The sequence below is a fragment of the Papilio xuthus genome, unplaced genomic scaffold, assembly GCF_000836235.2.
Source record: "Papilio xuthus unplaced genomic scaffold, Pxut_1.1 DF829567.1, whole genome shotgun sequence".
NCBI lineage: Eukaryota > Metazoa > Arthropoda > Insecta > Lepidoptera > Papilionidae > Papilio > Papilio xuthus.
In genome coordinates, this window is record NW_013529082.1 from 910,504 (window position 1) to 921,134 (window position 10,631).

General features: G+C 33.2%; 2 protein-coding genes across 2 annotated transcripts in view; one reads left to right on the plus strand and one right to left on the minus strand.

The window, feature by feature from the left end:
* Window positions 1-2,828: 2,828 nt before the first annotated feature.
* LOC106117928 (xylulose kinase) lies at window positions 2,829-8,935 on the plus strand. The gene is made up of 11 exons (XM_013312454.1): window positions 2,829-3,135; window positions 3,482-3,564; window positions 3,760-3,907; window positions 4,217-4,393; window positions 4,578-4,811; window positions 5,134-5,290; window positions 6,194-6,454; window positions 7,130-7,303; window positions 7,502-7,599; window positions 8,038-8,122; window positions 8,295-8,935. The coding sequence occupies exons 1-11, from the start codon at window positions 3,079-3,081 to the stop codon at window positions 8,408-8,410; spliced, it is 1,590 nt and encodes a 529-aa protein (XP_013167908.1). The 5' UTR covers window positions 2,829-3,078; the 3' UTR covers window positions 8,411-8,935.
* A 959-nt stretch (window positions 8,936-9,894) lies between these two features.
* Sf3a1 (splicing factor 3A subunit 1) overlaps window positions 9,895-10,631 on the minus strand; it is a 5,085-nt gene continuing 4,348 nt past the window's right edge. The window contains exon 7 of the mRNA XM_013312281.1: window positions 9,895-10,109. Within this exon, the coding sequence (XP_013167735.1) occupies window positions 10,000-10,109 (110 nt within the window). The 3' untranslated portion in view covers window positions 9,895-9,999. The remainder of the gene's footprint in view (window positions 10,110-10,631) is intronic.

Below are 10,631 nucleotides of genomic sequence, written 5' to 3' on the forward strand. Positions count from 1 at the left end.
GAAGTAATCAATACGTACGTTTGAGTTGTATGCGTTTGAATTTTGAGAAATTTCACATCATTTTCGTATTTGAGTTAAATATGTGTACAATGCTTCTTTCTCCTTGATAAATTCTTACTTTTGAATGTCTATATAATTGAAATACTGATTCTTTGATGACAATATATACCTTGGTTCAACTCGGGAATGAACGTACCTACTATGTACGTACACAACTCACGACCATTGCTGTCAAAGTAGGTGCTGAATTTTGAAAACCATATTAATTAATAAGTTCATTTCAAGTTTTCTATTGGTAGAGGTTACTTTAATACAACTTTGTAAAAGCGTACCTAATTTTACTCACTAACGTAACAGAAATTCACATATTTAAATAATAACGTGCGACAGGCCGCCACAACAATTTCAGTGGCAAGACGCACGCGCGCTGCCGCCCACCAATCGAAAAAGCTCTTGTTTACAATTAGGAGGCGCAGCATCCTCGACGCGTCCCGCGCCCCGCGCCCCACCCGAGCACGACTGCCCGCGCCCGACACACAGACGCCATCGCACATCGCCCCATCGCCCAACTTACACATCGTAATACTATGTCCAATTTCAGTTTATTTCTTAACATCACCACCAAATAATAATGTAACAAAAATTGAACACGCAAAATAACTGCTCCAAGTCCGATTTGGTACACAAAGTAATACGAAGCTCTCACTTACTTACGTATATCTTAAATGTCTTACAACATAATTTAAGTACTCTACCACTTTAAGAAGTTGTTCAAAGTAGAAAATTTAAAAACAACTATTGATTGTCATAAAAGTACCTACTGAATGTCATTTTGTCGGATTTTAGTTCGATTCTCGGATCTATTTTTTTTTTAATTCTATGAACGCACTGTTGTTTTCAAAAATCACTATTTTTTTTCTATTCAACTAGTATGTTGAAAATATTCTTTTACAGAAGATTAAAATAAAAAGTTACATTGTATAACCTCTAAAAAGCCAACAATCTCATAAGCATGATTCTAAAATTAGAAAACGTTTCAACAATTTCCCTAGCACCTACAAATTTAAATTGCTTAGCGAAGCATCTTCACGAAGCAGCGTAAGGCACCGCGGGGCGAACAGAGATTATAAATAGCGAGGGTGACGAGCCATCCATGTGGGTTTTCGTGCGATTACCTGCGCTGCCTCATCCCACTTGCACGGGTCATTAACAAATACGATACAGTTGCCACAACAATGTTACACTGATGCTGCTAACTGTATTTTATTACAAAACTTTAACAATGCTAAAACACAATATAATTACGAAAAGAAATATCAACAGGGAATCCTCAGTTGTCTATCAATTCATTTATAATATGAACAAGATGGTTTGCAAATTATAACACCATAAGTTTGATTACGTCTTGTTGCGTTTTGTAAGACTCATGTATATTTTATTTGACACTTACATTTAAAAACAGAAAGCATCACTTAAAACGCATTGCATTTATTTTTAAATAGGCGCTAATACTTTTTTGGCAAATGACGTCATATTTTTTAATTAGAGTGAACTATCCGTACATAACTGAGTTACTGTAGTCAATATGTTTAACAGGGCATGACGACAGTGTAAAGGTCACTGAACTGAATAACCCGAAAACTTAAAAATGGCCGACCTAGTGGGCTATTGGTAAGCCCTTGGTGTCGTGTACGTAAATAACTACATTATTTTAATTAATTTAATGGACGGTATAATCTACATACATCGGGGAATAGAAATGTCATGTAACTCAACAGTTATTTCTATTTTTGATGGAAATTAACAACCGTACATAAATTAATTATATAAAGTACTAATAAGTGTACAAAAACAATTTTATCTGTGCATATAATTTTAAATGTTTTACATATTAACACGTAACCTATGACTGCGCATACGGTACTAAAATAAAAAAAAATCGTGTCTCCAAAACAGTATAATAAATAAAAACGAAAGTTACACTAGTTTTGTCGATGTCGCTGTTTCTCGTTCTACTTTTTCACATAATCGAAAGTTTCGTTTATAAAATTAATTGTACGCGAGCACGTAGCGTTGGCAGACAATCTGAAACGAATCTTGCCTAGGCTTAGCTTGCATATGATGTTTATGTAAATACTAATTGAAAATACAATTTAACTATGTTTTTACCATAACAGTTAACTAATTAAAATCTGTAGAATATTGTTATAGTGTAATGTTTTAGAGTTCCGTACCTCGAAAGAAAAAAAACGTAACCCTTATAGGGTCACTTTGTTGTCCGTCCGTCTGTCTGTCAAAACCCTTTTTTTCATTCTAAAATATTAATTTATATTTGTAGGTGTGTACGTTTTATTAAATAACAAAAAGCGAAGATATCAGTCTTTCTTATCGCAATATTGTTTGCAAGTTAATACTAACGTCTATTTATTAGAACTAGATACTATGCGTTTACAGGAAAATCAGTTTAAATTTACATCCTAGGGATCAGGAGAGTGTGGTATTCGTTTTACGTCTGGAATTGTTTTAAATTTACCTAAAAGCAATTAAATATAATTTTCTAACTCTTAAGAATATCTGTTTAATTCAGAAATATAGTTTGGACATGCACATGTAAATAATCATAAATATAAAACTAGAATTCTGACTAATAATAAAAGATTAGGACACTATTTAATAGCGAAGTTTTTTATACAGATAAATAAAGGTTTATAACGTTAGGTTTTATAAAGACATCTTTGCAGTTGAAACAATTGAAGTTTTTTTCCAAAGTTAGTGTCGTTAATTAATATATCATATTGTAAATAGTAAAACTGATATACGTAATAATTGCTATCTTGGTTAAAGATAACCGAGACCTTGGCTTCTTTATCGAAATATAGCAGACGTCCAATTAATGTGATTAAGAGCTTTTGATGGAATGTATAAAAATATGAAAATGATATCGTGAAATCGCTCTTCCATGAACATCTGAAATACGGCATTTGGTCACGAAACTTTAGTGTGTGCTTCTTTCGTTCCTAAACGAACTGTGGTACGTCTACACCCGATTGCCGATTTGCCGACTGTCAAAATATAAAAATGATCGAAGAAACACGAAAAAAAACTTTTTTAGGTTTTGATTTTAGTACGCAAAGGGTAAGTTATTTATTTATCCGATAAATTACTATTTAAATTATTTCTTATAGCTTATTGATTTAATTATGTGCATTGCTGTTTTAATACGTATTTGATGACTAACGCCACCTTATTATGTTATTTTTCAAAACTTTTAAAAGTTTGTGAAATTACATACTTGTATAACAAAACTGTAAAATATTTAATATTTGGAGTTGAATTTTAAAATTCTAAAATCTGGTTTTCCATATAAAAGGTCGCGCACAAAGTGAATGGTGAATAAAGACCGTGTGAAAAGTATTTTGACCACGGAAATTAATTGTCTTTTAAATAGTTAAAAAATCTTTTGTAATTGAATAATTTACAGTTAAAAGCGGTGGTAATCGGAGAAGATTATGTTGTACAGCAAGAGGCTGATGTGGAATTTGATAATGATTTGCCAGAATTCAGGTAATTTATATTTTATTTAAAAAAATTATGAATATGCATGATGAATAAATTTCAACAGGACTCTTCAAACTAAAGTAAATTATAAAAATATAACACCCGTAATTTATTCTGTTACTTTAGCTAAGTTGTTCTAGCTACATTTATAATTATGTGATGTAATAAATATTGAAATAATTATTTACATCTATTTATTAGGACATTTGGTGGAGTTGTGCGCGGTGAAAGGGGTGAGGTGACTGCACCAACGCTACTTTGGGTCAAAGCCCTCGACATGGTCATGGATAGACTTGTGGTGGCGGGAGTTGACTTTTCTTCCATTGAAGCACTTTCTGGTGCAGCTCAGGTATTATACTGTTTATAAATTTTGCTTACCTAATAGTTATACAGAGAAAGATTTTCCACAGCCAAAAAACTAAAAGTGAATTAAAAGAGAATTAGAAAAACAAGTATATTATCAAGTCAAGCCCTATGGTAATACTTTTGCAGAGTTTGTTAGGGATTGTCTATGAAACACAATATTAAAAAGGGGGCCAGGGATTCCTAATATCAACAGGAGAAAGGGAAGGCTAAAATTTTACTTGTATTTATTTTCTGCCTAAACACGCACAACATATGAATAATCTCCAAAATTACTGTTTTAATTTATCCTTAGCAACATGGTTCAGTATGGTGGGCGAAAGGATCTGAATCAAAACTGAGCAACCTGTCACCCGATGAATTCCTCCATACTCAGTTAGCAACAGCTTTTGTTGTTGACTCTCCGGTGTGGATGGACTCCAGTACTACAGCTGACTGTAGAGCTCTTGAAGAGGCTGTGGGAGGACCAGAGGTTAGAAAAAAATATACTAAATAATATAATATAAAATTACATTACTTATTGTCCCTTTTCAACTTAAGGTGTCAAAATATATTTTCATAAAAATTTCGTTATAAATCTTATGGTGAACTAGAAAACAAGAATTCTTAATAGCACGAACTACTTCATAAAATATAATTATAACTATTCATTACAGGAATTAGCTAAAATAACGGGATCTACAGCGTACGAGCGCTTCACAGGCTCTCAGATCCGTAAGATGTTCCGCACCAGAGAGAGAGCTTACCAGGCTACTGAGAGGATATCTCTCATCTCGTCATTTGCATGCTCGCTGTTCCTCGGCAGAATAGCACCGATTGACCTTTCTGATGGTTCCGGAATGAATCTCCTAGATATACATACAAAGAAATGGTGTGAAAAAGCTTTGAAGGTAAGGTCAAACCTGGATCTAAAAGTGCATAAATCAGAGTCCTAGTGACCATGCTATTTGTGGTTGATCGTAGTCAACCCTGACTTAGGGTAGGCTACCCTTCAGTGGGGATATATAGTCAGGTGATGGTGAGGATAAGTCCAATTGCTATGACTTTATTATAAAACTTTAAAAAAATAAAGAACTTTTCAAATCGGACCAGTAGTTTCTGTGATTAGCGCGTTTAAACAAACAAACTTCCGATTCCGAACAAAATTCCGATATTAGTATAGATTTAATAAAAAAAATTGTATTTCTATGTATGTTTTTCTTATGTGCCCAGGCTTGTGGTGATGATACATTGGAAAGTAAACTAGGAGCGCCGGTACCAACATGGTCAGTGTTGGGAAATATATCTCCTTACTTTGTGAAGCGATACGGATTCAAACCAGATTGCAAAGTGGTCGCATTTACTGGTGATAATTGTTCAGCTTTAGCTGGTGAGTTTTAAAATTTATAAAGACTGTGTTTTCACGAGAAATTAAAAAAAAAAATTAAGCTGTGAATTATTATAGACTAGCTGTAACCCGCGACTCCGTCTGTGCGGAATTAAAAAAATAATTAGTAGTCTATATGTTCTTTTAGATTATGTTCTATTTTTAAGACAAATTTCAACAAGATCCGATCAGCCGTTCCGGAGAAATTTTCTAACAAACATCTGAACATTCACATTTATAATATTAGTAAGATTTCTGTTTCTTTTCATACAGATTAGTATTATTCAGTTTTATTTAGTGTCGTTTTATTTATCTGAAGATTTTTTTCTTGTCAAATTGTTTAATAATTGACAAGTTGAAGTGAGAAAATCTTATTTGATAAGATAAGTGGTATTAGAATAGATATATGTTGACGCGTTTATATATTATTGTACTGTTTATCTATGTATTTTTTTTTATTTATCATTGTTATGTGTTATTTACTGTTATTATAAAATATGTTATCGTGTAAACTGTTATGTAAAGTGTGTATAGTGTTAAATTGGTTGTATACTGTAAGGATGCTTTTCAGTTTTTATATAAATAAATAAAATAAATGTTGATAATATTTATATCTCAAGTATGAGAATCAATTGAACACAACAATCTCTTATCTCTGGTGGGAATATGTTACTAATATTATAAATACGAATGTATGGATGGATGGTCGGATGGATGGATGTTTGTTAGAAGATATCTCCGGAACAGCTGCATGGATTTAACTGCAATTTGGCATAGATGTAGAACATAGTTTGGAAGAACACATAGGCTAATAATTAAGTTTTTTTTAAAATTCAGAGTTTAATTTAGATTAAGACATTAGAACAAAAGTAAAAAAAAATGGATTAATAAGCAACCATTTTGTAGGGCTTCGTCTTCGGTCTGGCTGGGTGGGGCTCAGTTTAGGCACGAGTGACACGTTACTCCTGGGTCTGTCAGCGCCTGCTGCACCCCCCGCCGGTCACGTGCTGGTGGGGCCGACAGAGGAGGCGCCCTACATGGCGCTGCTGTGCTTCGCCAACGGCTCCCTTACACGTCAGTATCACCGCGACCGCCTCGTCGGTACCAGCTGGGATGACTTCACTGAACTGCTCAGAGCCACTGTCAGAGGCAACATGGGATATATGGGTATGTTATATCATTTGTTCTTACGGTGAAGGAAAACATCGTGATGCATCCTGCACATATCTGAGAAGAAATTCAAAGATATGTGTGAAGTCAACCTGCACTTGGCCAGCACAGTTGAGTATGGCCTAATCACCCTTAACTTAGGGTAGGCTCCGAGCCCCTCGGTGGGGACGTATAGTGAGCTGATGATGATGATGATGATATAATTTGTATGAGCAAATGAGTTTTTTTTATATTTGAAGTCAATTTAGAAAAGAATAATTGCTTATATTTGTTTATTTAAGCCTACTAATTAAAAAATTCAGTTCGACATTTCATATTGTCAGAATAACACTGAGTCTAAACTGATGTAATTACGTTCGAAATACAGTAATATATTACAGCTTTAAATTTTTCGTTTGAAAATTTTTAGGAGGTAAGCCAAATGAGTTTATTATAAAAGTTTTCGAGAAACACAATAATATAAAACTAGCTATCACCCGCGATTCCGTCTGCGCTGAATTAAAAACAAACGCAATTAGCAACCTATGTGCTCTTCCAGACTACGTTCTATATGTATACCAAATTTCATCGATATCTGTTTAGCAGTTTTGGAGATACCTTCAAACAAACATCCATCCATCTATACATTTGCATTTATAATATTAGTATTATAAGATAGTTGACATTGTATAGGTATATACTACGAGACGGCTGAGATAGTGCCGCGTGCGGGGGCGGGGCGGTGGGTGTGCGAGGGGGCGGGGCGAAGGGCGGAGCGCCCGCAGCCGCAGTTCGAGGCGCGCGCGCTGCTCGAGGGTCAGGCGCTTGCACGACGCGCACACGCTGAGGACATGGGATTCAAAATAGGTCTGCAAACATACTTACAGAATACTTTTCTTATGAGAGGAAGTAGATTTGACGCATAAGGAGAAACATACCCTTTCTATGCGACCCCTCCTACAAAGAATAAAAGTTTCGCTACTTTGGCGAATCCAGTAGTTTACTACATGTCACGTGACTTCTTTATACTAGCATAAAATGTTTGTATGAATGTGATGATTTCAGACTCGTCATCCCGGCTGGTGGCGACAGGGGGAGCCTCCGTCAACAAGGAGCTGCTGCAGATCTTCGCTGATGTCTTCAATACACCTGTATATGTACTGGTCAGTTGACATTTCTCTCTGTTATATACTTTAAACTTTCTTCTTTTTATTTAGATTTACTATTTACTATGATAAAACTATCTATACTTAGGGTTTACTTAAGTTACAATTTTACAACAATAAGTGTATCAATAAAAAAACTAAAGCCTTAAAACAATTACTATCAGCCGTTGTAGAGATGTATTCAAACACCCATCCATCCATCCACATCACATCCATCTAAACATTCACATTTATAATATTAGTAATATAAAAAAGCCGTTCTTCAAGGCATAAATTCGAAAAGTATCCTATGTCTCCTGGCTCTAAGCTACCTCCTCACCAATTTTCAGCCATATCAGTAAAGCCGTGCTTGAGTTATAAATAGTGTAACTAACCACTTTTTTTATATATAAAAAGAAGATTCCAATTATATTTATATGTATATTTTTGATATAGGAAGAGCACGGTAACGCCGCGTTACTCGGCGCGGCCATACGAGCTGCTGAAGTGTGGAGTGCTGATGCTGGGATTAAGCTCACTGGTGAGTTACATCGCTTTCAAATCAAATATTTACAATTAAACCACGCTATAAGATAATAGATCCAAAAATTTTTTTATTAATTAATTTTGCAATATTTTAAAATAAAACTTTTTTTTATTTATCTATATGTAAAAATTATGAAAATTTGTTCTTCATTAATTGATATATACAGGTTCAGAACCAACCCTATCGCCTGTCGCCACCCCCTACCCTGACAGTGAAAAGATTTACACCCCGATGTTGACCAGATACCGCCTTATGATACAAGATATACCTAAACTGCAATAAACATGACTATAACATATCCCATACACACATTAAAATCTAATAAAAATATATATAGATGTCATAAATCATGTAATATAGACAAAAGTCTAGTTAACAATGTCAGTTTGTGAAATATATTTGAAAAAGCATATGTATCAATGGAATTAGTCTTCCAAATATATATATATATATATATTAAATAAAGTGTGTACACAATTAAGTGAAAAAAAGTCTTGACAGACAGACGGACAGACAACAGTGATCCTATAAGGGTTCGGGTTTTTTCCTATGAGGTACGGAACCCTAAAAACTATCAACTTTATATAAAATGATAAAATACTCTCCACTTTTTACTCTGCAGGCCTTAGCTTAAACATCTCTGCTATCTTAAAATCATGTATTCAAATATATAAATAAAAAATTGTTCTGAGCTTTTTTAAGCTTAAAATATATTTTATATTGAAATGACATTCCATATAGTGTAAGCAAAATAACTTTATAAGTGCAAATAACTTAAAAATGTTAAGTTTGACTTAACTGTAACATATCATGTGATATGAATCTTATGAAATATATGTTTTTATTGATTATAAAAAATAAATCATTTTTTTTAACAAATTCCTTAACAATTATAGTAATTATTGTAATTGAACTCCAGTGAAAAGTTTTATTTTCAGACAGATCTCTTTTAATACATTCCCTTTTTTATTATGTTGTTTTAATCTATTTTTGTTAGTCGCTTTTTGTTATTTTTTGATGCATTTTTACAATTTTTATTTTTGTTGATTTGTTTTTAAGTTTTTTAATGCTTAATAATGATTAAGCTAATAAAAGACATTTTTGTTTACATAATTTTGTTAGAATTTATAATTTCTTTGAATAAGTTTTACATTTGCGAATTTCAATTTATTTGTGATATAGAAATGTCTAAACAGTACTCATTAAAATAGAGAAAATGTGATATATATAGTTAATAAATAAAATATATTCAATAGAAAAAACTTAAATATTTTCAAGACTTCTATAGAAAAAGGTGATGAAATTATTTTTTTATCTGCACGCTTTCACCAATTAAAAAAAAACCTAATTGAATTATTAACATATCGATGTATTTTTAAATATGTGCTAAAATGTGCAATTATATTCGCTATATTTGTATCATGATTAATTTTATATTTATATGTATTTTAAATATTTGTACACTTTTGTATTTGACTCACAATCATAATAAATGTATTAAAAATATTTGTGGTTTTATTAGTTATCCTTGCTCTAAGAATTTACAATCAAAAATTACGCACATGCTCTTCTCTGGTCATGGTCGTTGTTACGTACACAATAACTAAATTGTGTATTATGCACAAGATTCTTAAATAACGTTTTCTTTAAAAAATTTGTAAATGATAGACAATTACTTTATTTAAATCATTTATTCTTACTACATAATATAAGAAAATAATATGCAACCAGTAATTTCTTAAAAATGGTCGACCAACCAAAATATATACTTTCTCCGATATGCTACAGAGATGGCAGCACTAGTCATAGTAAACCTATTTCTTGCAACCTCCTTGCTCCGATATTAAACAGAGATGGCAGCACTAGTCGTACTATTTCTTGCGACCTCCTCTCTCCTTGACCTGCAGCTGTATGACGGCGCCGGGTGGCACGTTGTAATATGCCAGGGTGTTTGTGTCCTTGAAGAATAGTCCCTGAAAACAGCAATAATCATACATTAGGAACATGAAGCTTAGATGAATATCGATAATAATAGTGGCATAAATATTAGTATTTACTTTCTTTCGCTGTTTACACAGTTATAGGAAAATTAAAATGGAGGAGGAAGAATTTTTTGATTAAAAATCTGAATAATTTTAGTCAATAAAAACAGTCGTGGGTCAGTTAAGTCCACCAGCAAACCCTGTACACGTTTTGCAGTGTTTAGTACTTTAGATGATGATTATTACAGTCATATCATATCATCATCATATTCAAACTCTTTCGTCGCGACCGTGGTGCCGAGCGGACGTCTTTAGCTGCTCCGTGTCGTTTTTTATATAAATACATAAAATCTAAACGCACACAAGTGCATTATTAGCAGTATTAATATTCAGAATAGGCGTTGTCGTCGGTGAGTAATACCAACCTACGTAACACTTCATTAAGGCCGAAGGCCACCCATGACCACGACAGTGTCCATGCGAAAAGAGTGCATCTATTAACAAAATAATTGTCCTCCTGC

Bases quoted from the DNA above. Each gene is read 5' to 3' on its own strand.
- LOC106117928 (XM_013312454.1), top strand. From the start codon at position 3,079: ATGATCGAAGAAACACGAAAAAAAACTTTTTTAGGTTTTGATTTTAGT. The intron at 3,908-4,216 runs GTATTATACTGT...ATTTATCCTTAG, and splicing joins CACTTTCTGGTGCAGCTCAG to CAACATGGTTCAGTATGGTG. The intron at 4,394-4,577 runs GTTAGAAAAAAA...TATTCATTACAG, and splicing joins AGGCTGTGGGAGGACCAGAG to GAATTAGCTAAAATAACGGG.